General features: G+C 32.2%; 2 protein-coding genes across 3 annotated transcripts; one reads left to right on the top strand and one right to left on the bottom strand.

The window, feature by feature from the left end:
• Nucleotides 1-12287: 12287 nt before the first annotated feature.
• LOC110633536 (multiple organellar RNA editing factor 2, chloroplastic) lies at nucleotides 12288-15233 on the bottom strand. The gene is made up of 4 exons (XM_021782176.2): nucleotides 14729-15233; nucleotides 14441-14538; nucleotides 14261-14326; nucleotides 12288-12657 (listed from the first exon to the last, which is right to left on the bottom strand). The coding sequence occupies exons 1-4, from the start codon at nucleotides 15157-15159 to the stop codon at nucleotides 12515-12517; spliced, it is 738 nt and encodes a 245-aa protein (XP_021637868.2). The 5' UTR covers nucleotides 15160-15233; the 3' UTR covers nucleotides 12288-12514.
• A 1691-nt stretch (nucleotides 15234-16924) lies between these two features.
• LOC110633541 (cyanate hydratase) lies at nucleotides 16925-21308 on the top strand. 2 transcript variants are annotated; one of them, XM_021782182.2, is made up of 4 exons: nucleotides 16928-17290; nucleotides 17628-17699; nucleotides 20076-20184; nucleotides 21015-21308. In XM_021782182.2, exons 1-4 carry the CDS (start codon nucleotides 16998-17000, stop codon nucleotides 21066-21068), a joined length of 528 nt encoding a protein of 175 aa, XP_021637874.2. In that variant the 5' UTR covers nucleotides 16928-16997; the 3' UTR covers nucleotides 21069-21308. The 2 variants fall into 2 exon arrangements, with proteins under 2 accessions (XP_021637875.2, XP_021637874.2); XM_021782183.2 differs by lacking the exon at nucleotides 17628-17699 and having other exon boundaries at nucleotides 16925-17290.
• The last annotated feature ends 1193 nt before the right edge of the window (nucleotides 21309-22501 follow it).

Here is a 22501-nt window from a genome sequence, read left to right as displayed (position 1 = left end):
ATGGCCAAATGAACAAATACTGTTTATTTAGTCATTTTTGTACAGGGCAGAATACCTAAGTCCAGATTTGGTCAAATTGTTCACTAGGTTTTGGTCACTTTTTGGGAATGATTCCTAAATGAAAAATGTGTCATTTTGTGTCTAGTTTCATTACCAATTAGCCTCACACCAATTGGGCTTGTAAATTTTCAGTTTTGGTCCCTGAAAGGGACCTTGGTCATGCTACCCGTAGAATGCCCATAACCAATCCGAATTTCCTTTTGGTTCCAACACACCACAATTGGTCATACATGACCATTTCTCATCTCAAACAAGGTCAAAAACATCATTTGGCTAATTCTCATATTTTTCCTCCCAAAACCCTAAGGGTTAAGAACCCTAATTCTTCAATAGCTTCAAATCATGAACTCAAAGTGTATAAACATTATCTACACTCTCAATCAAACTTGCCTACATATTTAATTGCATCCAAACCCATCAAATCCTATTCATCTCTAACATGGATGAATTTCATGTTTGGTCCCTCATGTTTGATTTGTTTCTTTTCTTTAATTTCTAAGTTAATTTAAGTAGCTAAGCATGCATTTAAATAGAAAATTGAAATTTAGAACACTTACCTCCTTCTTTGAATTTCCAATCTTCAAATCTCTATTTTTCTTCCTTCCTTTTCTTGATCAATAGTTGAACTAAGGTGCTAAATCAAGGTTTAATCATAATTTAGTGAAATTTTTGGAGGATTTCTAGGGTTTGTAAAGCTTTGAATTTTAGCTTCAATGGAGGAAATATATGTGAGAGAGATGAGAGAGGGGTGGGGGACGGCTAAATGTGTTGAAGAAGATGAAAATGAATTTTCTTTTTGTTTTTTTTTATGTCATTTATCTCTTAAATTAGCCATTTGACTTGGTCAATTACTGGGCAAAATTAATTTTTATTTTGACATCATTTGTGATGTCATCAAGATGATGAAATAAAGCTTTTTTTCTTTTCTTTTTTCATTTTCATTAATTTTTCAATAGTTATTTAATTTGATTCTCGATCTCAAAATTTTCTTTTCTCCAATTTTATTGGACAATTAGGTCAGGAGTCAGCTCTAGAGGTGAATTAAATAAATTGCCCCTCGCTGGTTTAATTCGGTTTGCAAGTAATTCAATATTTCTTCTGGATCCCTGATCTAATTATTTGACCTACTTAACAAATCTTTTTTATGATTTTCTCTTTTCCATTATGTTCGTAATATTCCTAAGGACCGCGGCGTCACATTTTATGGTTCGAAATTTGAGTTTAAATCGACCTCGCAATCCTTCCCGAGAGGGTCACCCATCACTGTGACTCTCGGCTCATTTAATCTCTTATGTTCTATTTTTCTTATTTATACTTAACTAATTGACAATTACTAATTATTTGTGTTTAAGGCTTATCTAATTGTCTTAAGTGTGGTTCTAATCCTCTTACTTGTCTGGACCGACACCGATCACCGGAATAGTAAAATATACCAGGCTATAAAAATAGGGGTGCTACAGGCACTCTTATGAGTTCAACAATTAAGATGGACAATGATGAAAAACGTAAAGAAGTAGATACAAAGCTTTATAGAGGTATGATTGGCTCTCTTTTATATCTTACTGCTTCTAGACCAGACATATATTTTAGTGTTTGCTTGTGTGTAAGATTTCAATCATGTCCAAAAGAATCCCATCTAAGTGCAATTAAAAGAATCTTCAAATACCTCATTGGCACACACTCAATTGGTTTATGGTATCCAAAATGTAAATCATTCAATCTTGTAGGTTATAGTGATTCAGATTTTGCAGGAAGTAGATTGGATAGAAAAAGTACTTCAGGTACCTATCAATTTCTTAGTTTTGCACTAGTTTCTTGGCACAGTAAGAAACAAACTTTAGTGGCTCTGTCTACAACTGAGGCTAAATATATTACTGCTGGTAGTTGTGTTGCTCAAATTTTATGGATGAAACAACAATTGGAAGATTTTAGTTTAAAATATAATCTTGTTCCAATTAGGTGTGACAACACAAGTGCCATAAACTTAATAAAAATTCAGTCTAACATTCAAGAACAAAACATATTAAGATTAGACATCATTTTATTAGAGATCATATTCAAAATGGAAATATTAAAATTGAATTTGTTACTTCTGAAAATCAACTTGCGGATATTTTTACAAAACCACTCAATGAGGAAACTTTTTGCAAAATTAGAAAGGAAATTGGCATGAGTGAACCACTTGCTTGAAATTCAATTCATATAGATTTAATATATTTGCATATTATCTAATGTGTGAGTAATTTGCTAATAAAACTTTAAATAACAGTAGCTAATTTATTTTTGTACTCGTAAAATTAGTTTACTAAGTTGTATGCTACTTTTGCGTGCCTAAAATTAGTTTGCTGTATCGTATACTGTTTAAATTTTAAGCCAAAAAGTGATTGTGTTTTGAACTTTCTGCCCGCCAAACAATGCACTTATCCATTCACATTGTCTTCGCTGTGTCAGATATGTATATATATATACACACACATTTAAAATAAAAATGAAATTCAAATAAAACAAATTAGAAGAGGGAAAGCACGGGACTCAAGAAAAATCAATCTTACCCAATGCTACACGAAACCTTCACCTATCAATTCTTTTTTTTTTCCCCTCTCACCATACTCGACTCTCTCTCTCCTCTGCATTGATTTATGGTACTACTCTTACCAATTTTCTTGTCATTAACACTGACTCATTTTCATCAAAGCGCCTATCTCACTCTCTAATCATCACTTAAAACTCTAATCCCTCATTCATTCCTCACTGTGCTAGAACCCATTTTAAATTCCCAATTCTTCATCGCCTCTGGTTCACCATCTATGGCTTGCAGCAAATGAAAATCCCCTACTGCTGCTGCCTCGCCGTCCTCTTCTTCATCTGAAGAACTCCCTGTTGCAGCATTAAAGAAGAAATTGAAAGAAAAGAGGAAAACACCAGTACCTGAGTCTGACAGTGTATCCTCTGACCCATCTAAGGAAGTCAAACCTACGGTGATGGCACCGGAAAAAGAAAAAGGGGAGGAAAGTGCGTGGGATTGATATTCAACGTAAAAAAGGGTGCTGCAAAATCATCGAGCTCTGTTGTTGACAAAGCGCTTCTAGACTATAAGTTCATTATATGGGACAATTTTGATCAGGTTGATTTTTAATTTAAGGAACTCTTTGAATTTCAAGAATGGATAAATGCTTGTGAATGCGCTGATGTTTACTACCCTAGACTAGTCCAAGAATTCTATAGAACTTTAAAAGTAGTTAATGAAGAAGACAGATTTGAGGTTTCTTTGAATGACAGAGCATATGACATTTCTGTTGAATTGATTGCTAAAGCCTTAAAATTGCCGAATGATGGAAATAGAATCTCTGCTCATAGAGATGTTGCTAGAGTTCCAGGTTTTAATTTAACTGAATTTGAAAGTGAAAGTTTTCCTACCAACACTGCCACTAGTGAAAAATCCACTAGCGCTAAAGCCTTTCAGCATATTAAGATTATTCACAGTATGGTGAATTATATATTTTGTCCTAAATTTGTCAGCTATGGATATTTGAGTTACTTGGATATGTGCATCATGTGGCATATTGTTAACAAAGTAAGAATGAATTTGGCATATCTGATTTTCAAGAATATGTGCAAAGCTTATGGGATTGGTAAATTACCCTATGCACACCTCTTAACTGCCTTGTTTAGAGAATTGGAGATAAATGTCTTTAAGGAGAGTTCTAGGGCATATTTAATTGTACTTAGAGAAATTCATTCTGATACTGATGGAAGAAAGAAACTTTTTGAAAAAGGTGGATCTTCTAAAGCTAAAGTTGATTCAGATTCCCAAAGTGAGATTATGAGTGAGCTTCAAGGGCTAAGAACATTTATTAATGAGAAATTCAATACATCAAATCAGTCTAATGAACTTCTGAGAAAATTTTTGGATATTATTGATTACAAAATAAGTCATTTACTTACTCAAAATGAGGAGTTAAAGAAACAGATTGCAAATCTTAAGCAGGCATAGGAAACTGATTTTGCAACCAAAGCTGAGACTGATGTACCTGCAGGTGACCTTTCTACTCATGATGCCCATGTTTTTTATCATGGTAATGTTTAGTGTGGAGGTACTGGGCTTGGTGAGTCTACTGCTGCTGTAGAACATGAAAGTGAACAGGTTGTAGAACCTGCAATTGAACCTTATTGAGCATGTTAGTGAACAGGTTGTAGAACCTGTAGTTGAGCTTACTGTTGAACTTGAGAGTGAACAAATTGTACAACCTGTATTTTGAGTCTACACAGAAGAAGGAAGACTCTCTAAAGGATCAGCAAGAGAGTGCTCCACCTAAACCTTCTGCAACTGAAGCTTCTCAGTTTAAGAAGGGCAAGAAAAGAGTTAAGTCTATGGTGTCCAATCCATATCAGACTCTGGCTGCTGCCCTTCAAACCCCATCTAATGAGGATGAGTCACAGGAGCATGAGCCTTTGGCTGACCAAGTTTGTCAGCCACCTACTGCTAAACCCTCCAAGAAGAAAATGGTGCCTTCCAAAGCTATTCAAAGGAGCAAAAGGCTTAATGTTTAGAAAATGATCTGCATTTTTAGTTTACTAATATGTTTACTACTGTTGTTGAATGGTTTTTCAGTTTACTACTATTTATCTTACTGATTTTCAGTTTGTACTTACTTGGTTCTTTTTGGATTAATATCTCCTATTTCCTTTTTGGCTGATGACAAAAAGGGGGAGAATGGATGTGTGCTTTTGGTTTGGGAAATTGGATGTGTGCTTATATTTTGAAAATGGAAGTATGCTTATGTTTAGAAGTGTGTATGCAAACTATTGTGACTTATGTGTGCAAACTATTAAGTTTAACATTTTGCATATTGAAATTGTGAATATCTTATGAACATGTTTTGTAGCATAAATTAAGGGGGAGTTTTGTATTACTGTTAATACTTTTATTTTTTGAAATTGTGTGCATACATTTAGGGGGAGTATTTTCCGCATACTAACATGTTTGGTTATACATAAACTTACGCACACTTTTATTTATTCTTGATTGATGATTCAATTGAGTTTTGTCATCATCAAAAAGAGAAAGATTTTTGACCCCGTGTAACTCAAAATAAGCATTGATTTTGATGATAACAAAACTCAAATAGAATATATCTAACTCAATTTTAAGTGATATATAGATTCTTTCTCTTATTCATGAAGAATCTTTGAGGTTGCATTAAAGGAGGAAGAGCACTAAAAGACATCTCAAGATGAATCAAAGTTGAGAAAGAACAAGATTATGAAAGATAAAACTCAAAGTAAAGGTATAAAAGTCATAGAGTTAGAAATTGAGTCTTAGGACTTGTGTAAAAAGAATAGAAGAAAGTTTTAGTCAAATGGAGCTCAAAATTAATTTTTCTTTCAATTACTTTATAAAATTTTGTCACATCATGACCTTGGATATTGCTATTGGAATATATATTTTTTAAGGTCTAAATTAGATTTTTTAAAGATTACAATTTGAAACTGGCATCTGGTAAATTAGTTTGCTAATTTGTTTGCTAAAATATTAGTTTGCTAATGTGTTTGATAAAATATTAGTTTGCTAACTAGTTTACTACTGTCGCCAAAAATTTCATTAGTTTGCTAAATGATTAGAGTTGCTCAACTTTGTACAAAAAGACAAAATAATGGCTATTTTGCCTAGAACAGAGTGTATAATATTCCAAAAAAGTTTCAAACAGTTTAAAATGATTTGGGACTATAAATACACCTCCTTTACTTCATTTTACACTTGATGAAAGCTTACAATTGCACTCCAATCTTGATTTTTCATTTATTACTTTTATTTAAGAGCTTTTAAGTGTTTGAGCTACCATTGGTAAATCAACTTATCTCTTCTTTATAGTTTGATTTGTTTTGAGTGTGAGTGAGTGTTAAAACATTAAATTGCATTCAAGAGAGGTTGTACAAGCATTTATTGAAGCTTGAGAGTGTGAGTGCTTGAGATAGCACTTGTCAAGGGTTCAAGCTACCTTGGTAAAAGATTGGTGTTGAAAAAGTTATAAAGGGCTTTTGGTCTCTTGCCTTTAAAAGAGCAAATAGTGGAGAGAAGACTTAAAGAGGGTTCATTGAGAGAGTGGATATAGGCTAGTTAAGCCAAACCACTATAAAAATCATTGTGTTTGATTTCTCTAACCTTAATCTCTTTACTTTTGTGTAATTTAATTTCTATGCATGATATTGAATATTGATTGAATAGATTGAGTTGATATACTTGACGATATATTGAGTAGGTTAAAAAATTAGTTGAATATTTTGTGATGCATGTTATGTCAAAAATTGCTATAAAAATTTATTAAAGCTTGAACTGAAATTTAGGGACACATTATTGAAACACATATCACTTTCACTATATATATATATAAATGAGAACCTAGTTGAATAAAGCCACAATTTTTCATTAGGCTACAAGCAAGAGCCGAAAATTATTTTAGTCCAATTCATCCCCTCTTGGACTATTTTGGGACAACATATGCTTTTTTTTTTTCAGAGAGTGAGAATTTAATTTTGATATTTATTAGGTAAATAATATTTTTTTAGCCACTTAATTAAATAAGATTAAGTTGTGATACATCATTTTTAGATAAGTAAGAACATTTAGAGTTTCAAGATCTTTGTGCCGCAAAGGAAGTCCCCTTTGTCCCTACACAACTATAGGTACACAGCTGGGTTAGTTTGTATATAATTTGGGTCTAGTCTGGTTGAGCAATGGGCGTTGCATGTTGATCGAGTCTTAAGGGTTGTTTTGATTTTTGCTATGTTTTCTTTGTTGTGTTTTGTAATTTTTTTTGCAAGGGTTACCAAGAAATCATCACAGTCAGCTTGATATTCAGTTTACATGGCTGAGGATGAGTTACGGTTTCCTCATGGTTAGGTGTGAGCCTTTGAATCACAAGGAGATCAAGCTTCATTAGGTGGTTTAGAGGAAGAGAAAATCCAAAGGTTCAGGTATTGGTGACTTGTCCTACACTATTGTCTCCTTCTTCAGCTAAAATAGAATGAGATGTCAAGAGGGCTTTCTCTTTCTTAACAATGAAAAAATATTCTCTCTCACACCTGACATTAACATTCTTTCTCTCTCCCTTTCCTATCGTCTTCTTTCTCTGATCTGTCCCTCAAGTAGCTATATTTCATTGCAATTTATCAAAAAGAGGGAATATATATTTTTTTATTGTTAAAGTACCAACGTGGCATCTCTAGTTAAGCTTTTGGCCAGAATTCCTAATGAAATCTGGCCATAAGGACTTTGAATGGTGTCAAATTGAAATTAAATGTTTTTTGTAATATAAATTGAAGTTGAAAGATGGCGATGAAATAATCCTATAAGTTGAAGAATAATGAGTAAAATTAAGCTCAATAGGTCAAGATAATGAGTGAAATTAAGCTCAATGGATTAAGATGATTATAATAAAAGTAATTAAATTTTATTTAATATAATAATTAATAATGAATACAATATATATGTCATGACCTGAATTCTGGACCAGACCGACACTATGACTTGGGTCATTATAAGGCCCCCAAAGCTCGTAATAAGTCTAACTATTCCTAGCCTAACCATAAGACTCATAACTATAGTCCAATTTCAAGAAAATAAATGGATAAAGTCCGGCCATAAATTGAACTATCCAACGGGGAGTTTTAGCTCACCGGACCTGTAAACACAAAATAACTCAATTTGGATAGCTTAGCTCACCCTCATAATTCTCATATAGATAAATAATCTAATAGCAGCTCAGCTCCCTCATCCAAGCACAATCACATAAAAGGTTTACAACACCTAAATGAATGAGTTATTATAATCCCAAAAAAGATTAATATACTATTAGTACATACGGAGTTCTAGAATATAAAACAAGGAAATAAAAACACAACTATACTTCTTCAGGTAAACCTACGAGAAAGAAAGTAGATTATTCTCAAAAAGCCTTCCTGTCACCTGAGGAAAAATAGTTGAACAGGAGTGAGCGTTCGACTCATAGAGTAAGATATTGATTTTAAATACAATTTTTATAACTATCTAAGTCTAATGCATTCCTATGCACAAAATGCAACAAACCCACATATTTTCAAACAATTTAAATAATATTCGCACAAAAAATAATTTTGAGTACTCACACACTCATGTGTCACATCTATGTACATATATATGGGAGCTGATCCCCCTATACAGCTCTCTTAGTTCCAACACCAGCCAGCAAAATCAACTCGAGCTGGACTTTCTCTTAATAATACAAAAGCGAGGGTCAGCGAGATCAATTCAAAACCGTACTCACCCCGACTTATCCACATATAAGGATCAAGTCCCAGTGAGTCAAGCTCCAGCCGTGACTACCCATTCTACTCATATTCATAATCACACCACAGACACGTCGACACACACACACACAGCTCCAAATTACTTTGAGGCAATATCCATAATAATTTCATTAAATAAAAATGTAACACAAGGCGTGCCTAGTATTTAACTACATACATATATTTATAAATGAATGCATGAACATACATTTAATATATAATAATATTGAAATTATAAATAAAATTAATATCTACTCACAAATCTACCAGATATCACTGCGGCAGCTGGGTGGAAGAAGAAGGCTGACCCTAATCACCTAAACAATTATATTATGAATTTATCAGTACTAACACAAAATAAGAATTTAAAGAGTCAAAGACATCATAATTTATGCTAAAAATCTGACAAAATTTTTTCTATACCTAAGACCTACCAAACCTGCAAAATAACTTAAATAATACTTCCTAATCCAAAGGCCTTAGGCCCACAACACAACAACATCATAATACTCCTCCTGAGCCTGCCACAGTTAAAACTCACATATTTACATTATTTAACTATTAAGTTTAAAATTAACATTTTGCAAAAACTATTCAAATTAACTCCGAAAATTCTATAATCACGCTCTGCAGTCCTTAATAATGCTATTATACTAATACACAATTGGAATCATAATTTTTTAGCTACCCACAAATATTTTATAAATTTTATTTTAAACTCAACCTTAGATAAAATGGGGTATTTGGAGTTAGAATTTATTTATGTCAATTCTGACACCTGAAACTCATCCGGGGCATCTGAAAATGATGAAAAACACTGTAATATTGACCTACTTCCGAAGTGAGTTTGGCAGCCCATGTGTCTGGCCCGAAAATGCAGTCCTAGTCGCCAGTAAAATTTCCTCGAAATGAAAATACCTATGCGAATGTCACAATACCAGAAGTTAGAATATAATCTTTATAATTTTTATTTAAAATTTATAATTTTTATTTAAAAAATTTAGGATGTTACAATATATAATTAATAATTTTATTAATAAATATAAAAAGGAAAAGGTAAAGAAGAAGAAGAAAATAAAATTATAATTTTATTCTTTTTAATTAGAAAGTTTATTATTGTAAATTAAAGAGATTTATATGAAATAAATTTAAAATTCAGTGATTTTGTTAGTAACAGATTAAAAATAAAAATAAAACAAAATACTTGAGCAATAGTGAGTAAGCCAAGTGAATTCATTTATATACTAAAAGAAATTAATAAAATAAATAATTTTATTTTTAAAATAATTGAATTAGTAAATTAATTTAAAAAATATTTAATTTTGAATCACAATAATTTTTATAAAATTAAATTAGAATAATAAATTTAAAAAAATTAAAATTAAAATTTTATAAAAATACATATGTGATAATTACCTCACAGAAATGGCAATTAACGCCCCATTTAAGGTTTTGATAATGAAAACTTGCAGAAAAGAATTGAAAAGGAATAGTTTGTAATCATTTCTATTGGTTGGTAAACAATTCATTGCAGCAACAACATGACTAACACCAATCATAATCCAAAACAGTGAAAAAGGCACAAATATCACTAGCCTGCAATCCTCCTCTCCAAACAAACAAGAGTATGCACAAATCAAACTGACAAAAAGAAGGAAACAACCCATATTTTCAAATCAGATGGTCAAACCGATAATTAAACTGTGAATTGATCCAACTGTTTTTTTTTTAATTATTTTAAAACACATAATTATATTAAAATATTTCTCATTAAGTCAAATCAATTGGGTTAAAGCCTGTTTGATATTGTTGTATTAAAAAAACATAATTATAAATGTTTTTAATAATTTGAAAAAAATTATTTTATTATTTTTAAAAATAAAAAAATTAATTTTTAATATTTTAATTAATATATTTAAAAATATTTTTTTTGTTAATACTAAATAGGATATCATGGTTATACAACCCCACCAAACTTTTTTTTTCTTTCTTTCTGTACAGCACAAAAGCACACAATATAATGTAATAGATGAATGAATAATACAACAATAATGGCCGGCAAAAAAATAAAAAAAAAAAATCTTAGTTTTGCATGAAAAGCATATTCACCTAGGTTGTTGGATATTCTACCTTTTTCACTACACATTATTCTAAGATATTTCTTCAATTTTCATGGCTTGGATGTGATATTTAAAAACTCAATTGTTGAGATTATATATCTCATGTCGGAAAAATAAAAAAAAAAATTAAAGAATGAATATTAGTAAATGGGTTGTAATATTTATTTGACTGATTATTTTAATGCATAAAGTAATCTAATCACTTATATAAGATCGAATTAAAATAAATTAAAAAGTGATTTGAATTCTCTCCAAATTTAAAATCAATTTAACCTTCAAGCTTATAAACAATTTAGTTTATTTACACCCCTAACAAACCCCAAGCAGTTCTTCTTTCATACCCTGCCCAAGGCCATGTGAATCCCTTAAAGCAGCTATGCACTAGCCAAACTTCTACAATCCAAAGTCCAAAAGTTTTCACACAAACTCTGTTAATGCTGAGTTAGTGAGTTTAATCACAGACGTTTAATTCGGTCCAAAGGGTCGGGCTTTGTTGATGGTCTAATAAATTTTGGGTTCGACACCACTATCAGACCGAGATGCAACCCAAGATATTTGGGCCCATCAAAAATTCCCAACATGCTCTTTTTGTGGCTAAGTCTCTGAGGTCCAATCTATATGGAAGGAAAATTGAGTGGCTGGACAAGACTCAGTAGGTTCTATATGAATTATGGAAGCATGACTGTAAGTCAGATCAGCGGTTTCAAGAATTTGGATGGGATCCGGCAAATAGCTTGCAAGCTCCCATTTCCATGGATCGTCAGGCCTGACGTGGTGATGGGAAATTCTGGATTTTTGCACCAAGAATATTTTGAAAATATTGAAGATAAGAGGGCTTCTAGTACCTTGGTGTTCAAGGCATCAAGTACAGTCCCGCGCATTGACCGGTGCTTTTCTGACTCACCGCGGATGGAATTCTATTCTAGAAAGTATAATATGCAATGGTGTGTGTTATTCAAGCCTTAAATTTTGAATATGTATTTATAAATTTAAAAAATTTTATATTGTGACTTGAAGATCTATTGTGAAAGCAAAGGATATAAACCAGCTAATTATGGACCATTATAAATTTTATATTTTCTACCTATTACATATTTTTGTGTGAAATTCAAGAAACATAAAAAGGTTAAAAGAGTTCTGAGTGTTCTATTCGTTTCAAGTGAAGATTCTCTCTCTTGTTTTGCCTATGAACATACTTGGTGCGACTTAAATCTGTGTACCTGTTATAACAGTGTGCCTATTCTTTGTTGGCCAATCTTATAAGCAGACGATGAATTGCCAATACTCGCGTACTACATGCGGCATTGGTCCGGTGATTAACCATAATGTTGAGCGTAGTGAAATTCAAACTCCTTGTGAAAGAAAATGATGGAACGAGAAAGGAAACTAAATGAAAATCAATGCTTTACAATGGAAGAAGAAAGCAGGAGAAGCTACAAGCATCGGGGAATCATCTTACAATTATTTCAATAGATCTAAAAATGAAGTTGTACGCTACACAGGAAAAATTCGTTGGACCCCACGCATTTTGTCCATCTTTATTTGTCATATCTAAAATGAAAATAGTTGATGGTCTTGGGAATAATACATAGACATGTGAGACCAAGTATGTATATAAAAATATTGAATAATTTTCGTTATATTTGGATAACATAGTAAAATCAAATCAGACAGAAGGCAATAAGGTGGCCTAGTTGTTGGTTTTATATAACTCTTAAAGTTCAGCCACTTCATTAAGATGAAACTTAAAAAAAAAAAAAGAAAGGCATAGTAGAATAAAGATGAAAAACAGCAGACATCCAGTCTAAACATTTAAGGTATCAGAGTCAGGGACAGTACGTCTTACAATCATCACACCCTTTTCACAGTGTCTAGAAAAATAATCAGGTAGAGCCATCATAGTTCCACTCGCCCTACCCAACGTTTTAACATATCATATGCATAAACAACTGAGGAAAGACTGGCATCAAATGCCAGAAACTATACAGCTAATTTTTCCACCAAGTGTTTCACCGCATATTTTCTCTGCGACGTACATATCGGGTTCTATCATTGTATCTGGGTCTGTCGTTAGCTCTTTGTGGCTGTGGTTCCACCCTTCTCTGTCTTTCAGGTGATCTTTGAACAATCTCTCCATTCACGAACAACTCAGCTACAACATGAACAAGATGTGCAAAATTTATAACAATCATCATGAGGGACTACCACAATGGCTAACACTTTTTCCAACTTGAAACTTGCATACAAACAATACACTACTTCAACAGTAAATCCTATACCAATTTTTATTTAACTACCATAACGTGCTTATTCAACGTAAAAGTATACAACTCAACTCAACTCAACTCAACTAAGCCTTTATCCCAAAAATTTAGGGTCGGCTATATGAATTCGCTTTTTCCACTCTGAACGATTTTGGGTTAAATCCTCAGAAATGTGTAATGCTTCTAAGTCATGTTGTACTATTCTCCTCCAAGTCAATTTAGGTCTACCTCTTTTTTTCTTTCATGTCTCATCTCCAATGATTCTGCAGCTCCATTTAGTACAAGGAGTACAGTACAGAACAGGTGAGAGAAGTTTATTGTGAGTCCATTAGCATTCAAAGCTAGACATTACCCAGTAGGGGTTATTAGCTTTGCCAAGATGGACCACAATGGAAAACAATAGTTCAACTCAACTCAAATCAAAGAATCTTAACTGAAACAGTTCTATATCTCAACAAAATACAGAACACATGGTACAAAGATAAAAGGGGTAATGCGAAAAATTTGATTCTGATCCTCTAAGAGTTAAAACAACATATTGCCCCTCAAGGTCACTGTCATTGCCAGATAAGATGAGGTGAAAATGGAGGCAAAAAAACTCCCCAACATAAAAATAAAGGATGGAGAAGGGGCTGTAATTAGGATGTCCACCAAAACATGATGGCACGGACAGCTCCCCTCAACTCAACACAAATATTAAGAAAAGACAAAAAAGGAGGTAATTAGAGCAGTGTATAGTAAGACACAGGTAATTATGCTTTTGACAAGGAAATAATTGCATCATTCACCTATAAACACAAACAAATGTTGTGATAATCCTATTTGACCCCCACTGATCAGCAGCTTCACAGTGTATACAAAACAAATAATGGTTTAGAGAGATCATTTTATGCTAGATTGCCTGCAACCCTCCTTCAGCTTTGCCAAGATGGACTGTGCATTAAAGGAAAATTCAATTATACAGTCACATCATTTCATATTTCATACTCGATAGAAGTAGAAACAACTGCACTCCCTTTTGTGAAAATTAGCATCGATCTCTTTATGATTCATCTATAAACACAATCAAGTGTTGCAAAGTTATGTTTGATCTCTACTGATCTGAACCTTCACAAAATATAAAAAGTACAGAACAGTTTAGAGAGAACATTTGGTGCAAGTCCATTAGCATTCAAAGCTCATCATTGCCTGCAAGACTCATTAAGCTTTGCCAAGATGGACTGCAGATTAAAGGAAAACCAATTACAAAATCACATCATTTCCTAATCCATATTGCATAAAAGTAGAAGCACTGCACTGCCTCTTGTCAAAATCAAGACTGATTAACATTGATTTCATCATTCATCTATAAACTCACAAACAAGGACAGACACAAAGAAGAGAATATATATATATATATATATATATATATAGAGAGAGAGAGAGAGAGAGAGAGAGAGAGAGAGAGAGAGAGAGAGAGAGAGAGAGATGATTTGCAGTGCAAAAGCTTACCACCATAATCTTTGTTTTCAGGATCAACATAAGAATCAGGCAGGACAAACAGAACACCAGGCAAGCCTGTTACCCCCAAAAAGGAAAAAAAAAATCATTTTATAGACCCTAAATAAAAGCACGATTAGGAGTATCTTATTAGAAAATGAAAAAAAAGAAAAAAAAAAAAAAAAAAAAAACCTTCTAGCTTGTTTGAAGTCTCCTCATCAATCTCACAGCCGAATCCAAAATACCTCTCACATGAAACATTGTAAATCTTCTTTTTAGCTTCCTCCTCACTGAGACAAAAAAACAAACAGAATTCATGCACACTCAACAAAAATAACCAACCTTTCATCCAGTCAACAAATAAAATTTTCAATCAGCTCTAGTACCCAAATCAACAACATTAACAACCAAACATCCAAAATTTATAATCATTTAACACCCGCGGGAAAAAAAAGAAAAAAGAAAGAAAAGTCACTTTACCTGCCCAAAACTTTGGCTAGGGTTTGAATATAACAATCAATCATCTGCTGCTTGGTGGCGCCCTCTCCACCAGGCTTGTCCATGACAATAAGCCAGTGCTGGTAATCACATCCTGGGAAAAGCGGAGCCATCTCATTGGGAGGGCGGTCACTGAAATTAGAGCCCGAGTTCAAAGGTGAGTAGGGGGAATTGCCCGACCGGTTAACCCGGCATCGAATCGAAGTCAATCGGGTCGGACCACCAGGTTTGATTGACTGTACGGCGTGAGAGAGTGGTAGCAATGGTCGGCGGCAAAAAAGCAGAGGTTGGGGAGACGGAGGACGCGTTATGGTAGCCGTGGTGGTGGATAGGAGGCATTTGGGAAGAAGATTAAAGTAAGTGAGGCGGCGAGCGGTGGTAGAAATGAAAGAGCGAGCTAGGGTTTGGGCCATTCTGTTGGGAAGCAAGCGACACTCGAAGAGAGTGAGAAACGAGGTTTTTGGGAGATATGGGCGTTTAGGGTTTTGGGGGTATTTATCTTTCCCTGGAAGATATATCTATCCACTTTTATTGGGCTCCTGGGCCCTCCAATTGATAGACTTCTTATTTTTGGGCTTTGTTGGTTTTTTTGTTAAGCCATTGGGTTTTAATTTAAAAAAATATATACATATTTTTATTCGATTTAATTATTAAAATTAAAAAATAAAATATAACCGAACTGTATATATATTAAATTTGGTGTGCATAAAAAGGTTAACAAAAGTTGCAAACATTGAAACGCACGAGAGAATGGTTGTGTTGGCTGTGCTGTAACTGAGATAATTTTTTCCTAATTAAATTTTAACATTTATTGAGTGCTTTCAAAATAAATTACTAAATAATACTAAAAATTAAATAAATTATATTTATTTTTAAATAATTTAAAAATTTTATAAAAATTTTATAAAAATTTAAAATTATTAACATTGCATAATATAATAAATAATCAATTAGCTTTATTTAATATAAAAAGTAAGACAATTTACTTTTAATAAAAAATACAAATAATTTTAATTCATTTTATATATAATAATATTAAAATAATTTTATAAAAATTATAGTAAAATATTAATATGATATATATATCGTTATTAATCATTTTACACACCAACAACAGTAGTTAGATAAAATTTTATTAAATACTTAAGTCATGTTTAGTAATAATTTTTAAGGTGACATTTAATGTAGTTAAAATACAACTTCTCTTACTTATACTATTCGATATTTGATGATAACTATAAATATAATTAACGGATATTAGAACGATTAATATTATTGAACATAGTTTTAATATAAATTAGTTATTATTAACTATCAAACATCAATTAACAGAAATAATTATATATTATAAGCTATTAATTATATTTACCGGTTAAACTAAATAGATTTAAGAGAAATAAATAAAATATATAATAAATAAATAAATAAAATACAAAATAAATTGTGCACTACATATGCTATTTCTCATGACATTCGAAACGTGAGGAGGGAGATAGGAATTGGCTTTAAAAAAAAAAGGAATTAGCTTCTCTGTGAAAAAGAGAAGCTTCTTTCATGGTTTCATTTGATGGCATAAAGTTATTAAGTATATTTCAATAAAATTCTAATTCACTTAAAATAATTTAATAATTTACTAGCTCAAATTTATATTTTAAATAAATTTAAAATAATTAAATTTAAATTTAATATGTTTTAGTAGTTTAAGAAATTAATTGAATTCAAACTTAGCTTGAGATTAAAAAGAAAGAAATAAATTAAGCTATTTAAAATTTGACTTATTTTTATTTTTAATATTTAAAGAAAATGAAAATAAAGTAAATTCTTAAAAAAAATACAATATAAAAAAATTAAAATATTTAAACAAAATGAAATCATTAAACAACTTTTTTTATAATTTCATTAAAATAAGAAAAAAAAATAGCTACATCCAAATAAAGTCTCTCTAAAGTGATAATTATAAATTGACTTAATTTTTTCATATAATAATTAATTTATTAAAAAATTAAAAGTGATATTTAACGAGTGAATCATTAAATAATTTATCTCTGTCTCTTATTATATTTTTAAATAAAAAAATATTTAATTATTATATTAATATAAAGCCATGAGTTAATCGTGAGGCTACCCGCCGGCGGTAAATAATAGTAAATAAAACAAAGAAAATTATAAAACGCCTTTATGCAGCCACAAACTGAAAATTTATCAGCATTGTTTTTCAGTGACTCGACCATAGAGATAGAAGAGAGGAAATATGTCAAAGACGTTCACTCCTGAAACGATAGAGACCAAATCGGAAATATCCAAACGCCTGTTGGATGTGAAAAAGAGGTCCGCCAAGACCTACACTCAGATTGCGGAGGAGACTGGCCTCACCAATGTCTACGTTGCTCAGTTGTTAAGACGCCAGGCCCAACTCAAACCAGATACCTCCTCAAAGCTACGAGCTGCGCTGCCTGAACTCACTGACTCTCTGCTTGACGAGATGACTAAACCACCCATGAGGTCTTACCGCCCCGACCTGATCCAAGAACCGACCGTTTACAGGTGGGTTTTCATCTTTTCTCAGTATTTCAATTTGCTTGCTTGTTTCACTTTCTTTTTAGTGATTAGGGAATTAGAGATTTCATGGGTGGGTGATAAATATAGCATCCACTTTTAAAGATTGTAGAATTGCTAATTTGTAATTCAAGCTTATGGATGTTACTGATGATGCTGAGGGAATTTGTGATTTTACTTAATTTTGTCTATTTTCACTATCCTTGTTTTCATAAATCTCTATGCTGAGAACATTTCTATTCTAAGTTATTTGTTTGTTTGTTTGTTTGTTTGTTTAATCTAGTGGGTAGTCCTTTAATATTTTCGGGACATAAAATATTTGTAGGTTGAATGAAGCGGTTTTGCATTTTGGTGAAAGCATCAAGGAAATTATTAATGAGGAGTTTGGTGATGGCATGTGAGTTTTCTTGTTATAATTTTTTCTCGTTAAAATTTTTTTATTCTTTTATCTTTAATCCTTACTTTTATTTCAAAATAGGAGTTGGAAGTCTTAAGATTCCTTGTTGAGGTAGCTGTGTGATTGTTTCTTGTTTGCTTGGCCTTGCTCCTCGAAATTCTTGCCTCAAATATCAATATATGATTTAGAGGATAAGATATTCTACCTATGTCTAGAAGCATGGTTAATATAGGCTAAATGAACTTCTTTGTAAATTGATGATACGTTTAGATTATGTTTTGTAGGATACAATGGAATGTGGTATAATGAAAAATTAATGGAATGAGAATCTAACGTAATGGTGATTCTAATCCTATGTTTGGTTGTAAATACAACTTTTTTTTTTTTCCTATATCCAGTAGATTATTTGTTGGTGGTGATGGCAGCAGTTGAGGGGCTGGTGGTGGTGGTAGTAGTAGCAACAACTAGGGTTGTGCAAATGGTTACTTTGGTTTCAAACCGAATCAAACAAACCAGATAACCAAAATGCTAAAATATGAGAACCAAACTGCTAAAAATATGGATAGAACCAAACTGAGTCAATTAATTTGGTTCGGTTTGGTGATTCATGTTTTGGCTTCAACTTTTGAAACTTGATACTGGCACGGAAACCACCATTCCAGTTTTGTTTCTAGCACAAAAGCCTTTCTTTGAGATCATTTTTATACCATGGAAAGGAACAAATGTTTCCTCCATGATGGCTCAAAGTTTTGGAGAATAAGAATCTGGAATTTCAGTACTCAAGAGGCCAATATGGTAACTAACCTAGCTTCATGGGTGAAGGTAAGAATAAGAATCTATGGACTGAAAGACTAGAAAGAAAAACAAGAATATAATCCCAAACTAATCTTTTTGATAGCATAGAGTTCTGTATGAGTAGGTAAATGTGTAAGTTGCATAATTTTACGTTGAAGGAATATATAAAGAATGATTTTGCTATGAACGAAAAGTTTGTTAATTAGCAAAGATGTTAGTGAATGGAAATCCATGATGAAATAGTAGAGCAAATTTCAATCAAATACCCAATAATTCTCCGTAAACAAAAAAGAAATCAATATTCAGATGCTAGAATTTTCAATTAATTGAAAAAAAAAATGCATATTAAGCCAAATCAACACCCATTACAGATTACACAACAATTCCTAGTTCAACAATCAACACAATAACCCAAAACATTAATAGAATAATACCCAAAATAGTGGAGGAATCAAACTGAAGGCACATTGACAATGAAAGGTGAGAGCTTGAGGTTAGAAGGACAGGGATGGGGAGGCAGAATGCTAGCTTCGATCGTGGCAGCAACTGGGATTATTGGAGAAGGTGAGATCGTGAGAAGCATGACTGCATAAAGCGAGGAGGAAAATGGTTGCGGCTACTCTACCTTTACTCATTTGAAGTTTGCCTCCGTCACTATACTTCATGGGCAAAGATGAGAGTGGGCTGTGACTTGAGAGGCTCTATGACTATGATTGCAGGGTGAGAAGAAAAGGAAAATGAGAGAAGAACTGAAGGTGAAGGATAAGGAAGGAGACTGTGACTGCAAGAGATGGAGAGAACCAGAGAGCCTGGAAAGGGGACAATGCAAAACAGAGAGATTTAGGGATTTTTGTATGACTCTAAGCAAAACAACATTGTACCACTACCATATATAGAGAATTAGGTGTTATAACAAAAAACTAATGGAATGAGAATCTAATGTATTGGCGATTCTAATCCTATGTTTTTTAGCAGTTTCAACTTTTTTCCTATATTCAATAGTTTATTTGTTGGTGGTGATGCCAGCAGTTTAGGGGCCGCCGGGCCGGTGGTGGTGGCAGTGGCAACAACAGGGATAAATGTGGTATTGGAAATAAAAATTATTAACCAAGTAAATAAAGTAATCATGATTACATTATTATATGTAATATTAATTTGATTGAAACAGTACTAATGGCATAATGTGAATGGCATTACATTACAGTAGATAATCTTTGTGCAACCAAACCAAATAATAAGTTATGGAATATAATCACAGTTGCTTGTCAACATTGATTAACTCCTAGCAAAGATAGTCTTACCCTTATTCTACATATAGAAAATTCTTATTCCTTATTGCTTATTCATGAACCCATAGACTATGTAGCAATTATTCTTTCTAGTGCTTGTGAAAGCTTGTTCCAAAAGTGTTCATGTCATAGACACATGTTGTATGCATTGCAGGTGATTATGTTGGATGAATATAAGCACGCATACATATGTGCACCTAGATTTCTGCCACGTTATATATCTGAGCATAAAGCTATTTATTATCAACTTAATTTACTCATCACTTTGTTATATATTTTTCTTTTGAGTCAGTATGTCAGCCATAGATTTCTACTGCTCTGTTGATAAAGTGAAAGGTGTGGATGGAAAAGATCGTGTTGTTGTGACATTTGATGGGAAGTATTTGCCACATACTGAGCAGGTTTGTTGACTTTAATGCCGTTTGATTACAAAGGAATCATAAATTCATTTGTCTTTTCGATTTTGTTGCCAAAATTACGCTGAAATATGAATGATAGTAGCAGCATCCAAATCTTGTGTTTAGCAACCAAAGGTCAAAACTGACCTTTATGAGAAGTATCTATTCATAGCACTGGTTGCATTATGCTTGCATAATTAAAGCAGTTATGTGATTGAAAGTTTCCTGGAAGAGAATATCATTCATTACTCCAGGCATATTGGGAAATAGTGCATCTGCTCTCACATGAATGTGGAATCTGTCTTCCACAATTTTCAGGTGGTTCCCACACGCATACGAGTGCATGGTATGCTATTTTGTTGTGCACTAGGAAAACTGAATCATTCCTTGGTAGGAATTATAGCTTATATGGTTTTATATGGTTGATGATAGGTTGACCTATTTTTTGTGAAAGTTAGATAAAAGAAAATATATATGTTTTGCAGACTTCAGCATGTTTTCATTTGTATTGAATAGGGTGGGGGTTAATTATTTGATATTGTCCTACAACAACATTCTGTCAGCCTCTCACTGGATAATAACAAAGAAGATGATGTGGGAAAAATAATGGACACTTTCTTCAATTAGTCAAGACATTGAGCAACTTTTCAAATGCAAATGTTCACGCTATATATCCTTTGTTTTCTGGAATTCTGCCACTGGTCAATTTGGTAAACTAAATCGTGTAAACATTTAGGTCTATATTTTCATATAAGAAATTAAATGTCATCCAGTTTTCCAATTGGAAAGTTAATTTAATCACATACATAAGATTCGTTTGTTTTTCCTTGCAGAAGTTAGAGCACATGGTTTCAAGACTAAGGCTGAAAGAAGTTAATCAATCCTGATGTTGATATGGATGCCATGAACTCCTTGTCATTGTTAATGTGTGGAGGACCTATGGAAGTAAGTCTTATCTTAATTTTTCAAATGACGTGTAAGTACCTTGTATCTTCTTTCTTGTACTTGGATAGGGCTACTAATGCTAGCCAATGTTAAATTGTTTCCATGGTTATGCATATTATGGTTTGTAAAGGAATAAAAGTTTGCAGAACTTTTAATAAATTTCACTGGCATTGCATGATTAACTCGTGAAAATTTTCATGGAGTAGATGGTATTATTCTGTCCATGAAATGTGGTAATCTCCTTCCCTACAATGTAACTATATTGTATTGCTTCAGGTTTTTCTCTACATGACATTCATGTAGACTTCCCATGTTGTCCACATGAAATGCAGTAATCTCCTTCGCAACAATGTGACCATACGGTATTGCTCCAGGTTTTTCTTTACATGACATTCATGTAGGCTTTCCACTTGGTTTTGTTGGTGTAATTTCTACTATTCCATCTTTTTGGAATCTATGGTTGCATTGTTTAAAACAAAGTAAGACTTATTTTTTTACAAAAAAATTTAAAACTTTACGAAATTTATACATTTATTTCATAAATTTTACATAAAGTAACATTTTTTTTTGTAAAGTAATTATTTCATAAAAAATATTAAATTAATGTAAAAATAGTCATACTTCACAGCAAAATAAGCATATATAAATATAAATATTTTTTTTTATAAAATCAATATAACGAAACATTATTTTAAATTAATGACAATGAATTGTATTATTAATTTAAAATAATATTTTATTACATTATTTTATAAAAAAAATATAATTACATAATTTTTTTTTTGTGAAGTGTTATTTATTTATTTTTTGTTAATCTAATATGTCTTTTGTGAAATTTTACTTTGCAAAAAATAAACATCACTTTATATAAATTTCTAAAATAAAAAATAAAAAATTCATAGTTTGTTTTAAAACTATAATATCACTTTGTTTTAAACAAAATAATCATAGAATCCACTCTTCATTTCCCACCAGCCTTACTGCATTCAACATCATAGTCATAAAATGTCATGGCTGCTGCTATATGTCATCACACAAAATGCCATATTGCCATTGTTCTTATCACCTGCATAGCCACTTCATCGTCATAATTATCATGGCCATATTAAGGCAGTTGCCACCATCAATGATACTGTGGTTACTATCTTAATTATCATTCCATAATTTACTATTTCGCCAAGATGTTCACATATCCATCCTATTGGAATCAACTGCACGAAACACAACTGATTGAATCTTTAACTTTAAGATTGCTCAATGAAAGAAATGGATTTGTTGTTATCAATTTGTTCTTAGTAGACATGGTGCTCCAAATGGATGTAACAAAGCCTTTATAACTAAGAGCAGCATGGAAGGATATGAATTTTGATTCCTG

This window comes from Hevea brasiliensis, chromosome 7, assembly GCF_030052815.1.
Source record: "Hevea brasiliensis isolate MT/VB/25A 57/8 chromosome 7, ASM3005281v1, whole genome shotgun sequence".
In the NCBI taxonomy this organism is placed as follows: domain Eukaryota; kingdom Viridiplantae; phylum Streptophyta; class Magnoliopsida; order Malpighiales; family Euphorbiaceae; genus Hevea; species Hevea brasiliensis.
Note: the sequence above shows the minus strand (reverse complement) of the source record. Positions and strands in the feature narration are given on the sequence as shown.